At 46.1% G+C, this 17,963-nt stretch overlaps 1 protein-coding gene and 1 long non-coding RNA gene across 2 annotated transcripts; one reads left to right on the forward strand and one right to left on the reverse strand.

Annotated features, from left to right (window-relative positions):
* Positions 1 to 3,009: 3,009 nt before the first annotated feature.
* On the reverse strand, positions 3,010 to 17,620 carry LOC122700696 (histone-lysine N-methyltransferase PRDM9-like). Its single transcript, XM_043913778.1, has 10 exons — positions 17,545 to 17,620; positions 17,028 to 17,144; positions 16,619 to 16,726; positions 12,419 to 12,468; positions 10,516 to 10,672; positions 9,582 to 9,683; positions 9,097 to 9,368; positions 8,063 to 8,130; positions 6,799 to 6,992; positions 3,010 to 4,371 (listed from the first exon to the last, which is right to left on the reverse strand). Exons 1-10 carry the CDS (start codon positions 17,618 to 17,620, stop codon positions 3,290 to 3,292), a joined length of 2,226 nt encoding a protein of 741 aa, XP_043769713.1. The 3' UTR covers positions 3,010 to 3,289.
* Positions 8,229 to 11,850, forward strand: LOC122700699. The gene is made up of 3 exons (XR_006342870.1): positions 8,229 to 8,269; positions 10,543 to 10,679; positions 11,750 to 11,850. It is a non-coding gene; the product is annotated as an uncharacterized LOC122700699 (long non-coding RNA).
* Positions 17,621 to 17,963: the final 343 nt, after the last annotated feature.

The raw sequence follows: 17,963 nt of genomic DNA on the forward strand, positions 1-17,963 counted from the left end.
GCCATTCCAGGAGATATTTGCCAGATAAATGACCTTTTTACTTTATTTCCTCACCTCCCAGCTCTGTGTTCTATAAAAGACACTGGCATCCAGACCCTGACAAGATGGTTGCTTTGAAATACTAGTCTGCTATTTTCTCAATCTGCTGGCTTTCCAAGTAAAGTCATATTCCTTGCCTCAGCACCTCACTTCTGATTTATCGCCCTGTTGTGAGGCATGCAGAGTGAGCTTGGACTTGGTAACAATCCCACATGCATTGCAGTCAAAAAATCAAAACTTAAAATGGAAGCAATATTGTAACAGATTCAATAAAGACTCTGAAAATGGACCATATAAAAAGATCTGAAACCAAAAACCAGAAGGAGCTCAGTGGTTGTCTGAAATATTTAGAAAGCAGTTAGAACCTCTCTTGCCCGTACCCCATGAAGCCACACTGGACAGTTAGGCCCTGTCGATTCAGGACACCCTTTCCAGATCCCAGCTGGAGGTGCTCTGCACCCAATGCCCACCTGCGTCTCAGTACGTGGCAGGGACACACCCTGGGGGGTCTCCTGTCTGGTCCAGGGGAGCGTGACACCAGCACCCTGTCTCCCTGTCCATAATAAATAAGGAGGGTTGTCAGCACCTGGGCAAGTGATGCTGTGGGCACTGGACTGCCTCGTCCTTGTGATTTGATGTGAAGACAATACAGAAGCAGAACCAGCCAAGAGGGATCCAGGCAGGAGTGAACCCCTCTTCACAGGGACCCTGTGAGACCCAAGACTCACTCTGCCCTCCCTGCTCCCACTTTTGGGAACTGGCCTTTGTCATTCTCTGGGCAGGAGGTGGGAAGGACAACCCGGTCTCTCTTCCACCTCCTGAGACCCAGGTGGGCACTGGGGGCATCAGCCCTCCACCTGGGGTCCAGAGAGGGTGTCCTGAATGCACAGGGCCTAACCAGTCAGCGAGCCCGGCCCTCGTCCACAGTGCACTGACCTGCTGCAGGGTCTTGGGTTCCCTGGCATCCAGCTCACCCATCGCCAACCCCAGCTTGGTGTCTTGGGGCCCCTCACTGGCGGGCACCCAGCAGGTGAAAGCTGCATGCCCAGCGAGAAGGAGAAGCTGGTGGGGCAGGAGTCCTTCATGGAGTGTCCAAGGCCCCTCTGCTCCCCCAGGAACACCCAGCCCGCCTGCCGTGGGCTTTCTCCTCTTCAGTATGTGTCTTTGTGGCTGATGTTGCCAAACACCTTCCTCTGGAAGAGAAGGCTCCATGACCATGGAAGGGGTGGAGGTGAGGAGGTGCTGTAGCCCTAAACCCAGAGAGCTTCAGAACTAACTTCCCTGAGCCCTGAACGTACTGCCTGTTACATCTGTACCAACCGAGGCCAAGATCCAGGCAGATTCTCTGTGGAAACACTTTTCTGTCCAACAAGAGAGGACTTGTTAACCCACAGCTGAACTCCGAGACGTTCGATGTGCTGTAACTGTGGAGACTGCAGGGAAGGTGTTTGAGAGGCTTCTTCCCGGGCGGCTCCCCGAGGCCCCTGGAGTTACTGGGCCCAGAGGGGGAGCACTCACGCTTCTCTCCTCACTGCAGGCCAGACGGTGCCCCCAACCACACAGCCCTGCTCCTCCACCTCCCTGAGTTCAACAGAAACCCTCGGTCACGAGGCCAAAGCACAGTCTTCTTGGTGAGCAGAGCGGAAGCCGGTGGGAAGGGGGGTGGAGGCTGAAAACTTCTTTGTAGAGGAAAAACACGGACGTGTTTTCCCGTGTGTGGTGGCTGGATGCTGCAGTAATTGATGTTCCCCACACATTTATGGGTGGGTTTTAGTTTCTGTATTTTCTAAATTTCTTTTCTTTTAACAGCTGCATATTATGAGAAAATTTTTGCAATCAACCATAAGCACTTGCAAAATAAGATTTTTTTTTTTCTTTTCCTAAAATGTCACAGTTTTCTATGGTGACAGATGAACCGCCTCCTACTTTTAAGTATTCATTTAATTGGCTGCGCTGTGTCTTAGCTGTGGCATGCAGGGCCTTCAGTTGCAGCATGTGGGAAATAGTGCCCTGACCAGGGATTGAACGTGGCCCCCTGTGTTGGGAGCTCAGAGTCCTAGCCTCTGGATCAGCAGAGAATGCTGTGATCTCCTACTTTAAAAAAGGTTATTTATTTATTTTTGGCTTGCAGAAAACATGCAGAAAACAAATTCTGTAAAGCAATTATCCTTTTATTAAAAAATTAAAAAAGAGTAAAAAAAAACCCCACAAAGGACACCAATGGTGGGGCTTGCGTTCTCAGCCAGCCTCTGGCAGATTCCGCCTGTGCTTATGCATCAGACCAAAATGCTGGTGCTCCCACCTTGTATCACAGATGAGATTAGAGACACAGAGAGGTTGAGCATCTTGCCCCAGCTCACACAGCTGCTGAGGGCAGGGCTGAGAACTGGACCCCTGTGGTCGAATCTGGAGCCCAGATGCTGTGATGACCCTGAGGGAGTGGCAGAGACCAGATGGCACATGCTGAGACAGGGGCGCACAAACACATACGTGCATGTGGCCTTCACCTTTGAGTCTACAGAAGTCAGAGGGAACCAGAGGGCAACGAGGAGAGGCCAAAGGAGAGTCGGGGTCTATAAGGAGGAGAGGCCCCACTTCTTAGGAGGCCAGGGAATCCCTTCTCTGGTGAGTCTGTCTCAAACCCTAGATTCCTCTCCCTGGACCCAGGAACTGAATGTCCAGTGACCTAACGGACTTGGCTCCAGAATTATGCCTTCCCAGGGGTTCAGCTACGACTGGACCCCACTACTGTCAGTGATAAGGGTGGAATGAGTACATAGTCTGGGCTTCAGATTTGTTTGGAGACAAAATTTATTAGAAGAGGAGTACTAAAAAACCACAAAGGCAATTGGCATGAACATCTCCAGAACACTTAAGAAACCCTCTGCTGTTTATCTACCGCCTCTCCTGTCATGAAAGTGGAAGGTCTATTTAACAAGTAATTCTGTGCTTATCACACTCTTTCTTTAAAATATTTATCATATATTTATTTATTTGGCTGTGCTGTGTCTTAGTAGCAGCCTATGGGAGCTAGTTCCCCAATCAGGTATTGAACGTGGGTCTCTGCATTGGAGTCTTGGCAACTGGACCACCTGGGAAGTCTCTCCTCATATTCCTGGGGACAGTAATGGGTCACAGGCCTCCTCTGAGGCCCCCTTAGAGCTGAGGCATGGGGTGGCTGCAGTAATCCTCCTGTGGCTAAGGTGTGGTACTTTGGTCATGACTCACACTCCCTGCAAACATAGGGCTTCTACCCTGTGTGTGTCCTCTGGTGTCTGATGAGATGGGTCTTCTGACTGAAGCTTTGCCCACACTCCCCGCAAACATAGGGCTTCTCCCCTGTGTGTGTCCTCTGGTGTCTGATGAGGAGGGAATTCCAACTGAAGCTACGCCCACACTCCCCACAAACATAGGGCTTCTCCCCTGTGTGTGTCCTCTGGTGGGTGATGAGGACGGACTTGTGACTGAAGCTTCTTCCACACTCCCCACAAACATAGGGCTTCTCCCCTGTGTGTGTCCTCTTGTGTGAGATGAGATGGGTCTTCTGACTGAAGCGTCGCCCACACTCCCTGCAAACATAGGGCTTCTCCCCTGTGTGTGTCCTCTGGTGTCTGATGAGGGCTGACTTCTGCCTGAAGGTTCGCCCACACTCCCCGCAAACATAGGGCTTCTCCCCTGTGTGTGTCCTCTGGTGTCTGATGAGGAGGGAATTCCGACTGAAGCTTCGCCCACACTCCCCGCAAACATAGGGCTTCTCCCCTGTGTGTGTCCTCTGGTGTCTGATGAGGGCTGACTTCCGATGGAAGCTTCGCCCACACTCCCCACAAACATAGGGCTTCTCCCCTGTGTGTGTCCTCTCGTGTGTGCTGAGACTTGACCTGTCCTTGGAGCCTTGCCCACACTCTCCGTACGTGACTCTCATAATCCCCGAGACCCCTGCCCCCGTGAGCAATGGGCCTGTGTCCTCTGGATTCAGTTTCTGGCTTGTGCTGGGCTCATCTTTCATTCTCTCATGCACCCCAGAACCCCCTATTTGTCCTCCGGTTGAGTAGGAAGAGGCCCTTGATATCCTCTTCAGTCTTATGCTTTTCAGCAAAGGTTGGGGCCTGTCCTTGGCCTCCTGACCCTCAGGTTTGTCGCTTGGGCTGTGTGGATCTGAATATCGCTGATTTTGATTGCCTGGGCAGGGATCCTCTGGTTGGAGGAGGTCTCTTTCAGATGGTCTCAGGAGGGTCTGAGAGGGGTGACTGCGTTGGGTGTGTTGGCTGAGGAATTTCTGACTGGAGAAGGCCAGAGAGCAGAAGGCACATGGGTGGATCTTGGGCTTCGGTTCTGCTGAAAGAGGAAGCTTTTGGTCAGGTAGCTGGTTTGCCATGGTCAGGCCCTCCCCACTAATCACCTAAGTGTTGACAGTGCACAAATTGTCTCCCATCAAGTGTCTTTACAGTCCACTTTTCCATTCCACTCTTATTCTCTACATCTACAGAAATCCAGGAAGCTGTTGTCAAGGGCCTTTTCTACATATCACCCAGATAGGGACCTTCCAGCAGTATCAGAGGCAGCATCTCTCCTGATACGGGTGGATCTGCAGGGACTTTCCCTGCGTGTAAGTATCGGAAAAGTCATGTCACAGTGGCCACAGATATTTACCCTACTGAGGGATAAGACTCGATGACTTAGGTGGAATCTCCTGAGTGGCTCCCTGTGAGGGGAAAGGGCCTATTTAGTTAGGGGCTTCTGGCCTGGAGCTCTCTACATATGGGAGGCAGCACAGGGGGTGGTTAGATCAGGTGTGAGTAAATCTGACTTTGTGGCTCCTTGTTCAAAAAGCAGCCTTTGTGCCGATCTCTGCAGGAAGTGGGTTTGAGACCAAGCGGCCCAGGTCCCACTGACCACCGATCTCTGGCTCCTGCGGCCCAAACTGGTTCATAAATTGCTCCTGTCTCAGTTTCCCATAAATCATAAAATAAAGGCATATCCTTTCTCAAACCTCACCAGTATCCATACCTTATTTATTTCATTCAGGCTTAGTCCATTTAACATGCATTAGGAAGCCCTATTTAAAAATGCATCTCCAGCCAGACTTTTCACACTCTCACCCCCAAGCATCTTCAGCCAGCCCACTCTCCCCTCATGTCTGGCAATGAACTAATCTCTGAGGGGACTCCCCGCTGCTGTCTCTTCCCAAAAATGAACCAAAGCATCGTCTTAGCACAGAGAACATGCCGCTTGCAGCTGAAAGCTGCGCGGTTGTTCTGTGTCACCCAGGGGGACCCCTGGGGCCTGCACGTGGACACAGGCCCTGAAGCTTTCGTGTCCCATCCAGCCTCCTTCCTCTCCCTCTGTGCTTCCTCCCGCGACCCCTGGCATGGCCTCAGTTCCCGGCCCTGGGTCTGAGGCACTGGCTGCTCCCCTGCCTGGAATCCTTCCCCACGGGTGTTATCTCTGCACAGACCCTGTCGCACCGTCCTGCACCACACCCCACCCTCTGTTCTCGCTGAACCGAGGTACGTTCCCTGCGCTGGTTTTCCTCAGAGCACCAGCCCCTGTCTGGTATGAAGCCCCTGCTGACCCAGGGCAGTGGTTCTGTCTGTTTTGGTGCATGGAGCCCTGTCTGGCCCAGAGTGTGAACTCACATGACAAGAAACTGGAACAGTATCTGAATGAACATCACTGCACATGTGTGCACCCCAATGTTCATCACAGCACTGTTTATAGTAGCCAGGGCATGGAAGCAACCTAGATGCCCATCAGCAGACGAATGGATAAGGAAGCTGTGGGGCATATACACCATGGAATATTACTCAACCATTAAAAAGAATTCATCTGAATCAGTTCTAATGAGATGGATGAAACTGGAGCCCATTATACAAAGTGAAGTAAGCCAGAAAGATAAAGACCATTACAGCATACTAATACATATATGTGGAATTTAAAAAGATGGTAATGATAACAATATATGCAAAACAGAAAAAGAGACACAGATGTACAGAACAGAATTTTGGACTCTGTGGGAGAAGGCGAGGGTGGGATGTTTCAAGAGAACAGCATCAAAAGATGTATATTATCTAGGGTGAAAGAGATCACCAGCCCAGGTTGGATGCATGAGACAAGTGCTCGGGCCGGGTGCACTGGGAAGACCCAGAGTGATCGTGTAGAGAGGGAGGTGGGAGGGGGGATCGGGATGGGGAATAAATGTAAATCCATGGCTAATTCATGTCAATGTATGACAAAAACCACTACAATATTGCAAAGTAATTAGCCTCCAACTAATAAAAGTAAATGAAATAAATAAATAAATGAATAAAATACTGATGACTAAGGAATTCCATTTACTTTCTTTAAATTGGCAGATGTCATTTATAAATTTCCTAGTGTGACTCTTTAAATATCTTTGTCCTATTAATATTTTAAAATAAAATGTCTTTATTTTAGTTAAAAAAAATAAAAAGAAATGGGAGGAATTAAGGAAGAAAGAGGTAAAGGGCAGAGAGCTGGTAGGTGCTAGAAAACTTGCTTTTTGCTTCTAAGCCTTTCAGCAGAAGGTGATGTTACATATTATTTTGCATGAAATATTAAAAATTAGAACTAACATTTTTAATATAAAAATTTTTCCTAACAATCATATGAAAAGAATCAAATTCTGAGGCATTTTTATTGCAACTCAACTGCCTTTGGACTGGATTGTACTCTGCTTCGAAATCGGACCATGGAGGCTCCCAGGATGGGGTCGGGTGCTGGAAGAGGGCTGACACTCACCTCTCCCGGTCGCGAGCTCACTCTTCCCCCGGCTGTCCCGCGTGATGCCAAGGTCCTGACCATACTCGTCCCCGTACCAGACCAGCAGCTCACAGCCCGGCCTGACCACCTGGCAGGTTCGGTAGAAGATCTGCCCGTGATACTGGAAGGCCACCAGGTTCTGCTCCTCGTCGTCCCGGGCACAGTTCACATACCTGGGGGCGAGGCCGGGAAAGGGAAAGAAACCTCAGGTGATGAGTGCCCTCCACTCTCCGACCATGCCCAGCTCCTTGCCTTCCGCCTCTGAGGCCGCCCCTCATGTGGACCTTCTGTTCACACCTGCAACCAGGCCATGTGAATTCCCATGCTTTTCTCTCCTTACCTAATTAGCCATTTTTCTAGAGCCCAGTTCCAGACTCGTCTCCACCTGGACTGTCCGTGAGGCTGGTGACCTCCAGCCCCTCTAAACTCTGAATTAAGTTCTCTTCCATCCACAGGACTTGGTGCTCCTTGGCTAACACGCAGCCCTCAGCACTCACCCCAGCCTGGCTTCTCTCTCGAGCGTTCTCCCATCTCCCCACGTGTATCCAGGGTCCTATTCGCTTGCCCACCCTCTTCCGCGGAAACTTGGAGAGAGCACTGATATAGCTTGAGACAAGGAACAGTAATAGTTTGTTCACTGTTTGCCTGCCCTGATGAAAGGAGAGGCCCTCAGAGAATTGCCCTGCTCAGGGCAATGCTGCCCCTCATTCCTTCTGAGGCCTCAGGGCCCACTTCTCACTGGAACCAAGCCTGAGGATGTTGTTGGCCACAAAGAGTCAAGGTCTCCTGTATTAGGTTTTCCTGGCGCTGTGCAGTTACTCAAAGATAGAAAAAATAAGGTTACTGTTCCTAAAATCAATTGGCTAATGTTTGTTTGCAGTATGTTCTCCAAAAGGACATGGGTTGTGTGATCTGCTTCAGTAACGAAGTTCATTGTCTAAACTGAAACATAAAGTGTGTGGTAAGTGTCCATTAAGTCAGTTAAAGTGTCCCTGGTGAATCTAGACTCCTCAAGTTGCTTTCAAGTCCACTAGTTTTGTTCAGCATATAGACTTGTATCTTGACGGCACATGCCATATTTTTATTTCCTTCTTTCTAGTGTCTGTTGAAATGAAAGAGCATGATATGGAGGGAAAAGAGGAAGGAAGATGTGAAAACTGTTGAGGGAGCCGGGTTGAGAACGAAAGGGGCGTGGGATGGAGGGAGTCTCAATGTCTACACACTGCAGCCTCACTGCACTCACCTCATCCAGTTGGCCCAAGACGTGTCCTTTCCATCCACATACTCGTAGCAGTTCCTCCCTTTGGTGATCTGAGTGTCAGAGAAAGAGTTACAAGCTTTCCTCTTTCTTTTATTTTTTCTTGATAGGAAGATATAGAAGAGCTATTTCCCTGTGTAGTCATTGGTGCTTTTCAGCCTGCATGGATTCACCTGCCAGTCGGACCCCACGGTAAGCCCCTTACTCATCATTCCAAGTCTGATTCCTTGGCTCATTGAAGGCAAGGGCTCCACAAGGGAGGAGGCACTTCTGTGTGTCTCTACACTGTGATCCCACCTCTCCTCTGACCTTTAGATAGAAGTCCTGTGAATGTGTACCAAGTTGTTCCCATCTCTCTTCTGACCTTTAGATGGAAGTCCTGAGTGTCTGTACACTGTGTTCCCACTCCTCCTCTGACCTTTAGATGGAAGTCCTGAGTGTCTGTACACTGTGTTCCCACCTCTCCTCTGATATTTAGATAAAGGTTCTGTGTGTCTGTACACTGTGGCCCCACCTCTCCTCTGACCTTTAGATAGAGGTCCTGAGTGTCTGTACACTGTGTTCCCACCTCTTCTCTGACCTTTAGATAGAGGTCCTGAGTGTCTGTACACTGTGGCCCCACCTCTCCTCTGACCTTTAGATAGAGGTCCTGAGTGTCTGTACACTGTGTTCCCACCTCTTCTCTGACCTTTAGATAGAGGTCCTGAGTGTCTGTAGACTGTGTTCCCACCTCTCCTCTGACCTTTAGATGGAGGTCCTGAGTGTCTGTAGACTGTGTTCCCACCTCTCCTCTGACCTTTAGATAGCAATCCTGAGTGTCTGTAGACTGTGGTCCCACCTCTCCTCTGACCTTTAGATGGAAGTCCTGTGTTCACGCCCAGGGCAGACAGTACACAGGGCTGACTGTGTCATTGCCGACCATGTTATCTCCATCTCCGTCCTCGCATGTAGACATGAAGTACCCCCCAACACATAGAAGCGATTAGAGGCCAGAGGACCGGGAAACAGGTGCTTCTCACCTGCCAGGCGTATCCACTGTTGGCGGCCTCTTCATCGTCTGTGATCTGGCCCTCATAGGGCCCAAAGTGCAGGCCCAGCGGCAGATCGGACGCCTCGTTCCACACTCCAAGCCCAGCGTCAGGGATGCCCGACAGTCTGATGCTTAAGCCAGGGGGCAGCGTGAGGGCTGAGTGGTTGGCATGCCCCTTTTCCACTGCACAGTCCTTTACAAAGGTTGGGGGCCCATGGGCAGCACAGCTGTCGATGAAGAAGTTCTGACACTCCTCACAATCTGGAGGTGAGAACAGGGATGAGAGGAGGTATAGTGATGTTGCTGGTTGTAATGCCCTTCAGAAAGAACTGGGGCACTCATGGCATTTGGCCTCGATCCTGCACCCCAAGTCATAGAGGAAGGGGATGGCCAGGGGACCAAATGGTGAGGTGAGGTTAGTGGACCAAGGCCTCATAGCTGCTTCTCCATGAGTGGGCCAGCGGGGTCACTCACAGAGGTAGTCGTCATCCTGGGGCTCGCTGACCTCTTGGTACACGTGGCCCTTTCTTTCTCGTAGACTGTACCTCTTCACTCCAGTCTCCTTTCCTCTCAGTTCTAAGATGGAGAACAGAAGCTGTGCAAGGCTGGTGGGGTCTGGGGAGTTAGTCCCTCTTTTATCAGATAGTGTGAGGTCTCCTACCTGTCCATCTATACACTTTGTTAAAACTTTCTTACATGTATTTTTCAAACTTTTACTTTCGTACTTTTATGCTTTAATGTTACATTATTTATTTCTTGGCAACACTGCATGGCTTGTGGGATCTTAGTTTCCCGACCAGGAATGGAACCCACACCTCCTGCAGTGGAAGCGTGGAGCCTTAAACACTTCACCACCAGGAAGTCCCTCCTCTATACTTTGATTCTTCTCCTTTTAACTACTGGTTCAGGATACTGAGGCTCCACTGACCACCGATGCCCAGTTCAGTGATAGTGTCCTTCACTTCCCGTTAGTAGGTTTAACTTCCCAACCTTCTTACTTAGGAAATAGTTCACCGACACATCTACTTAGAAAATATATGTTAAAGGCACATGACATGTAAGGGCATATGAGCAGAGGTCTGGGCATAAATACTAACAAAGCATGGTTCCCATCATCACAGCTGGATTTATTGAACTACTTGTAGGTGTCAGATTTTTGCATTTAATGTAAGACTTTCAAGCATCATATGAGTTATGTATCCGTATCTTCACTTTCCAGATAGCAATCGGGACCTCAGAAAATGTATAAGATTTTCCCAAGGCCCCAGTGCTAACTTCATGTCTCAGATCAGTCCAGCTTAAACCCATGCCTACCCAAAGTCCATGCCACACACCTAGGCCATACTTACTGGTTTTTCTACAGGGATTAGAGGAACTAATTAGAGGAAGTCCCCCAAATTTCTCTTACCGACATTTTGTCTGGGGTGCTGTTCAGGGGTCCTTGCTTTTCTGTGATGGGGCACTGGTTTCTGAGCCTGCTTGGAGCCACTTGTCTTCAGCGATTTTGCTGCTCCCGGCAATTCCTTCAAACTAGATTCCTTACTTAATGGTGCCCTGGACATTCTCTTCCATGTGAGTAAGAGACAACATGCAGTTCTTTAGTTCTTTAGGACTTTGTGAAGTGTTTTCACATGCATGATTTTAGTTAATACTTTGACAATTCTTAGAAATACCTGATTTGGAGGGGGGGGGTCTGAACATTGGAGTGTAACAAAAGGACCTAGGTGGATAGTGAATCAAAGCTAGAATTCATATCTTAAGGTTCTTCCCCTTCAACTTTCTGCATAAAAGTGAGAGCAAGGGAGGAAGAATAGCTGGAGGTCAGGGAAAGAAGAGGGTAAGAGCTCGTAGAGAGATCCGGGGGGGTTGTATTAATTAGTGGCCCTTTGATGGATGAGGAAGTATGGAAAATTACAGAGGGGACAAAACACATCTGGAAAATAAGGTGACAAAGCAGTGAGATTGAGAAGAGAAAAGACGATCGGCAGAAACACATTTAGACAATAAAGAAAATGAGATGAAAGTTGCAGGTTGCCATGTCCTATAGACAATGTTTGGAATTAAAGTAGCTGGTCTCATCAGTTCTCCTTGAACAAGGCTGTATGACTAGCTGGTTCTGCTCATTTTCCTGATCCATTCATTGGTATACAGGCTAATTCTTAATATTATACTGGATATGAAATTTAATAACCTTCAACAAATTGTTGTCTGAGCTATTTAATACAGTAAGAACGTGAGCGTACATCCCTGGTATCAATTTATTCCCTAAACTGCATCTATAATTGAAGTCTAGCTCACAGATACTATCTTCAGCATTCTTTGACCTTTCTACTCCTAGATGAATGCCCAAATGTGGAGTCACTCATTCACAAAACATTCAGGGGGCCCTCAGGGGCTTTGAGCTGGGCCTGGACTTCTGAGAATGAATGGGTGTTGGCTAGGATCTCAAAGCTCACAACACAGGGGCAGGCTAAACAAATGATTCCAAACAGGAGAGTTGCCTATTAGAGCTCAGAGGAGGAGCTGTTACTCCCTCCTGCAAGAAGGAGAATTTGACATGATGCCCAGATGATGAGTTTCTACTCAAAAGTGGGTAATCTATGTGAAGTCCTTCTGTTATTTTCTTATTTGTTGCTTTTCAGTCATAAACCTGAGGCTTCTCAAGGGTGCGAGTTGCTTCCTCTTATTGGAGTGGGAGGCTCTGAGGTAGGGATCCTGTCTCCTTCTTCATCTTGGACTGTCCCCTCTACAAACTGCCCAGCATGTCCTTAAGCTTCTCTTAGTCAGATGTCTTAGCATATCCCTCCCTAGCACAGCACAAAAGAACTGAGGTTGAAAACATCTCTCAGATGAATGATATAAAGATGTATGAATAAGCTTCATAGAACTATGGAAGTTTTAGCCAGTTTGTAAGTGGTTTAGAGAATGTGCATTGGTTTAGATTGCACTACCAGTGATACTGTGATCTCAGGCATACAATCAAATGTTTTTTACCTCATTTTTTTGGATCTATAATGGTGATAGCTATATATCTACTTATAGGTACTGTAGGATTGATTTAAGGTTTAAGTAAGTTTATTCACATAAAATGCTTAAAGTCTGAAATATTATGAAAATAATGTAACAATAGAACAGGATACTATGGTTGTTTTTCTTACTAACTGTAAAGATGGTGATGATATCAGGCAGTGTACTAAAGATTCAGGGCAGGAAGACAGCCGTCTCAAGGATCTCTGTGTTTTCTCCTATTCTCACCTGTGCCTGGATCCATGAGGAGGATATTTTGGCAACAGGATTTGGGAAATACTCACCTTCTGGTGTTTACTGTGCTCCACTCTGAAGGCCAAAGAAGAAGGTTTACCTAAAAAATGATGAGAATCAGTGTTTTGGTTGGGAAATGTTTCCAAACTCTGGGTATTCTAATTAAGGACACATAATCCTGAGCCAGAGAGTGACAAGGATTACCAAAGGAGGAATGGAAGATGATTTCTGTATCATCAACTCCCATGGTTTCACTAGGAGCATTACATAATTTTCTTAAAATTAAAAAAAATTATGAAACTTCATCTGTGCCCCATCTGATGTTCATAAAGTATCTAATAAATTTAGTAGCCTTTCATGACAAAAGTACTCATCAGTGTAGAAATAGGAGGACGTGACTGCAATATAATAAAGGTCATATACTGAAAGTCTACCTCTAACATCATAGTCATCAGTGAAAAGCTGAAAACTTCTACGATTAAGTAAAAAAGCCTAGGATGCCCATTATCAACATTTCTGTTCACCATAATATTAGAACTCCTAGCCAGGGCTTTAGGTTAGAAATGGAAACAAAAGGCTTCCATTTGGAAAGAAAGAGGTAAAATTATGTCTGTTCACAGGGCCATGGTTTCATGTGCAGAAGAATCTTTAAATACACACACACACAAATCCGGCATAGAAAGTTGCACGGTACAAAATCAGCATTCAGATATATTTCCATGCATGAAGAATGACCATTCCAGAAAGGAAAATAAGAAAACAGTCCTATTTATTTTTTATTTTTTTAAAGCTATACTGAACAGCTAAATTAAAAAATATATATTTATCTTTATTTATTTGTTTGTACCAGGTCTTTGTTGTGGCATGTGTGATCTAGTTCCCTGACTAGGGACTGAACCCAAGTTCTCCGCACTGGGAGTGTGGAGTCTTAGCCACTGGACAAATAATCTTATTTATAATAGCATTGAAAAGAATGAAGTAATTAGAAATAAACTTAAGGAGATGAAAGACTTATATGGTGAAAACTGCAAAACATTGCTGAAAGGAATCTGACATAAATAAATAGGTGTCTCATGTTTATGGATTAGGAGGCTTAATATTATTAAGCTGTTCATACTACCGAAAGCAATTTAAAGATTCAATGCAATTCCTATTAAAATCCCAATGGAATTTTTTCAGATATAGAAAATCCATCCAACAGTTAACACGGAATCTCAGAGCACCACAAATAGGCAAAGTAATCTTAGAAAGAACAGCAAAGCTGGAGGCCTCTGATTTCCGAACATACTACAAAGGTACAGGAACCAAAAGAAGGTAGATTTGGCAAAAAATGTGTGCTTAGTCGCTCAGTCTTCTTGACTTTTTGTGACCTTTTGGACTGTTGCCCACTAGGCTCCTCTGTCCAGGGGATTTCTCAGTCAAGAACACTGGACAGGGTTGCCATTTCCTTCTCCAGGGGATCTTCTTAACCCATGGATTGAACCCGCATCTCCTGTGTCTCCTGCACTGAAGGCAGTTTCTTCACCTGCTGAGCCACTGAGGAAGCTGGCTGGCATAAAGACAGATATGTCAAACAATGGAACAGAATAGACAGCCAGCAATAAACTCTTGGATACATGGTCTAATGATCTTCATCTAGGGTGTCAAGATAATGGGGAAAGTTTAATCCCTGTAATGAATGGTGCTGGGGAAACAAAATAACCATATGCAAAATAATGAACATCGTACATCTTGAAGAAAAATCAACTCAGAATGGATTAAAGACCTAAATGCAAGACTTGATAAGACTCTTAGAAGTAAACAAGGGTGAAGCTTCACGACATTGAAACAGCAATGATTTCTTAGATATGGTACCAAGTGCACAAGTATTAGTAACAAAGTACAAATAGACAAATGAGATTAATCTTAAAACCTCTGTGCAGCAAAGGGCACTGAACAGAGTTGAGAAGGCCACCTACAGGATGGTAGAAAATATTTGTAAAATTTGCATCTGATAAGGGGTTACTAAGCATACACCAGTATGAAGCCTACCTATAAGCCAGAAAGAGACCCTGATTGACCATGATGGCACCTTGATATCAAATTTCCACACTCCAGCATTGGAAGAAAACAAATTTCTCTGGTTTAAGGAAGGCAGTCTGCTTTGTTATGGCAGTCTGAGCTGACTAACAGTGAGAGAAGGAATTGAATAGACATTTCTCCAGAGAAAATACACAAATGGCCAACAAACATATGAAAAGATGCTCAATATTACTAATCAATAGGGAAGTACAAAGTGAAACCTTCTGTGATGGGCAATATGTATAAGAAGACAATAGCAAGCTTGGTAAGGATATGGATAAATTGGAACACTTATACACTATTGATGGCAATGTAAAATGTTGCAAGCTTTCTAGAAAACATTATGGAGTTTCCACAGAAAATTAGAACTGCTGTATGATCTAGCAGTCCCACTCAAAAGTGTATTTCCATACAAAATTGAAAGCAAGTCATTGAATAAATAGTGGGCACATGTATGGTCATTGCTGCATTATTCCCAATGGGCAAGATGTGTAAGCAATCTAAATGTTCATTGGTGGATAAAAGATAAAGATTATATATACGATATATGTTATAGCTCTTATATCCACATGCACACAATGGAATGCTTTGAAGCCTTAAAAACGAATTCTGTCATATGCTACATCATGGATGGGCCTCGATGATATTATACTAAGTGAAATGAACCAATCAAAAAAGAGAAATATTGCCTGATTCCACTTCGATGAGGTATCTAAATTAATCAAATCCATAGAAACAGAAAATATAATCGTGGTTGCCAAGGGCTGTGAGGAGGAACGGTTGGAGAATTGTTACTCAGTGGGTTAGGACTTCAGTCACGCAAGAAGTAACATTTCTACAGATTTGTTGTACAACCATGTGTATGTATATCCCCGGTGGCTCAGCGGTAAAAAATCCACCTGCAATGCAGGAGATGCAACAGATGCAGGCTCAATCCCTGGGTTGGGAAGATCACCTGGAGCAGGAGATGGCAACCCACTCCAGGATTCTTGCCTAGAGTATCCCACAGACAGAGGAGCCTGGTGGGCTACAGTCTATGGGTACGCAGAGTCAGACACGACTGAGCGATTAGCACTATGGCCACTAACACTAACGTGCACATAGTTAGCAACAGTGTGCCATACACTCAGAAATTGTTAAAAAGGTAAATAAAGACGTGCAGGCGTATGGTGAACCGAGGCGTATGTATTCCCTATGAAGAATCTCTCCTTATGTCAAAACCTTTGCAGACAACCAAATGTTTGCTTTTCATGTCCCTTTCACTAGTTTTAATAACCTCAGGGAACAGAGGGACTTCCCTGGTGCACAGTGGATGAGAATCTGCCTGCCAATGCAGAGGACAAAGGTTTGATGGCTGGTCCAGGGAGATTCCACTTTCTGCGGGGCAGCTAAGCCTGTGTGTCACAAACTACAGAGCCTGCATATGCCCTGCAACAAGAAGACACTCACAGCAACCAGAGAAAGCCCATGGACAGCAATGAAGACCCAGTGCAGCCAAAACTAAATAAATAATTTTTAAAAATCTGGGAGAACAGAAATCCATAGATGGAGAATCATAGAACTATCTAAATTGTTTTCTCCAGTCTAGGCAGATTAACTCTTCTAAACTCTTTGAGCAGCTGAAGAGGAAGTGAGTGCTCACTTCTATTTTATAATAACTTGACTTCATTTTATTTACCTGATGCCATCTCTGGTCAGTGAAATGTGGGAAAGATCATGGAGAATAAATAGTTCTCTCCAACCCTTTCCCAGAATCAAAATATAGAATTAGTTTAACCTTAGGGTAAGAAGATCACAGGTTTTGTTTTATATACATACATAAATAATGTATCTTGACATAATATGTTAATCATTTCTTCTTCGAAGAGATTTAATCCAATAACCAATGAGATTAGTATTAAATCTGTTTGGTGAATTTATTTCTAAGGTTTCTTTAACTGCCTTTCACTAAGAATGTTTAGCAAAAATAATTCTTTGTAAAAAGAATGATAAATTTTAACCATAAAACTTTTGAGAATTACACAGGAAAACCTATACATTCATCTTCATTCAGGCTAATGTCAACATTCAGCCACAACCACTTCGGAATGCTGAAAATTATGTTTTCCCTACTATTGGCTGAGATGTAGTTGAGACCTAAGCCTAGGCTGGTTTCAGGAAGACACCTCCAAATCCTCCTGGCCTCTCACCTTGCTGCTTTGGTGTCCATTCTTCATCAGAATCCTCAGGGTCATCTACCTGGGGCTTGATGACCTGCCTGCGGTGATGCATGAAATCCGGTCGAGTGGCTCTGAAACCTGGAAAGAAGCAAAACATTTGTTCTAAGAAGGAGAAACAAAGCATAGAAGCAATGGGAAGTGTCACAAAGTCAAGGAAATCTGTAGGATGGGCTGGGGGAATCTAGAATAAGGCAAGAAGTGAGCTCTGCACTGCAGGGTCAACCTCCCTTTGGTACAAAACTGTAAACATTTCCTTAGTCTCCACACAAAAGGGAACTGTGAGCAGATGAAGCTACCTAAGAGCTGGCCAAGTGAACACTGAGGGTGAAGACCTGTTTCATGTTTCCCAAGCTCACAGGCACCCAGCACTTCCTGTTACCTATAGCAATCAGCGCTTCGTAGTTTCTTTTCATATTCCTATATCGGATTTTTTCCCATTCTCCCATCTCTTCCCATTGTTCCTTGGAGAAGTATACGGAGATGTCTTTGAAAGCATCTTTGTCCTAAGGAAAATAATAGATTTCATTAATGATTTACTAATCTAAGTCAGACCTTAGAGCTGGAGTCCACCTTTTGTGCAGGAGTAGCCTGAAGCTGCAGGACGGTCGGTGTGAGACAGGGATGAAGACTTTCCTTCCTGACTGTGTCCTGCTTAACTGAACAAACGCTGAGCATTTTCCTAACTCTCCCTGGACACAGAGCAGTTGACGAAGCTAGTGTCCTGTTTTGTCCCACTCCACCCCCCACCATCTCAAACAGGACCAGGCATTCCCATCCTGTGTACGGTCACAGGGAACTTCACTCAGCTGCCCAGGCAAGCAGTCTGTTGTGCTTCAGGGACCAGCGCCAGGTCCTTCCTATAGAGCTGGCTTAGAGCCCAGCTTTGCCGCCTCCACCTCTCACCGTGGGCTTCCGCTCTGTTCTCCCGGCATCTCCCTCAGTGCTCTCCTCTGGAGACCTGTTCGGCCTCATGGCCATTGGAGTGCTCAAGGCCAAGGTGCCTGTGGAAGAAGAAGGTGCTGAGTTAGCCCAGACCAGTGTCCAGAGCCTGGTCTGTCTTCCTTGGGTGGAGTATCCAGGGCAGGAAGGTGAGGGGAAAGTCAGGGTGAGGGTATTGGTGGGATGGACGGATCCTGACTAGATATGACAGATCAGCCTAATGTGAACTAGATTTGGTTTCTTTGGTCCCCCTACAATTCAGCCCCTCTGAGGGAAGGCACTGGGAGGGATGTGTCTGGGGTGACGGAGGGATTCTTGAGGAGACCCGGAAACCCCTAACTGCTGGGCTGGGGTCAGGGTGAAATCAGGGCTCTGT

Source organism: Cervus elaphus, chromosome 9 (assembly GCF_910594005.1).
Source record: "Cervus elaphus chromosome 9, mCerEla1.1, whole genome shotgun sequence".
Lineage (NCBI taxonomy): Eukaryota > Metazoa > Chordata > Mammalia > Artiodactyla > Cervidae > Cervus > Cervus elaphus.

What these genes read in the sequence shown, in the direction of transcription:
- LOC122700696 (XM_043913778.1), bottom strand. Translation starts at nt 17,620, where the DNA reads ATGAGGCCGAACAGGTCTCCAGAGGAGAGCACTGAGGGAGATGCCGGG. An exon ending in ACAGTGGATACGCCTGGCAG is followed by an intron (nt 8,131 to 9,096) that starts GTGAGAAGCACC and finishes TCTGACACTCAG; the next exon opens with ATCACCAAAGGGAGGAACTG. An exon ending in TCTTGGGCCAACTGGATGAG is followed by an intron (nt 6,993 to 8,062) that starts GTGAGTGCAGTG and finishes CCTCGCCCCCAG; the next exon opens with GTATGTGAACTGTGCCCGGG.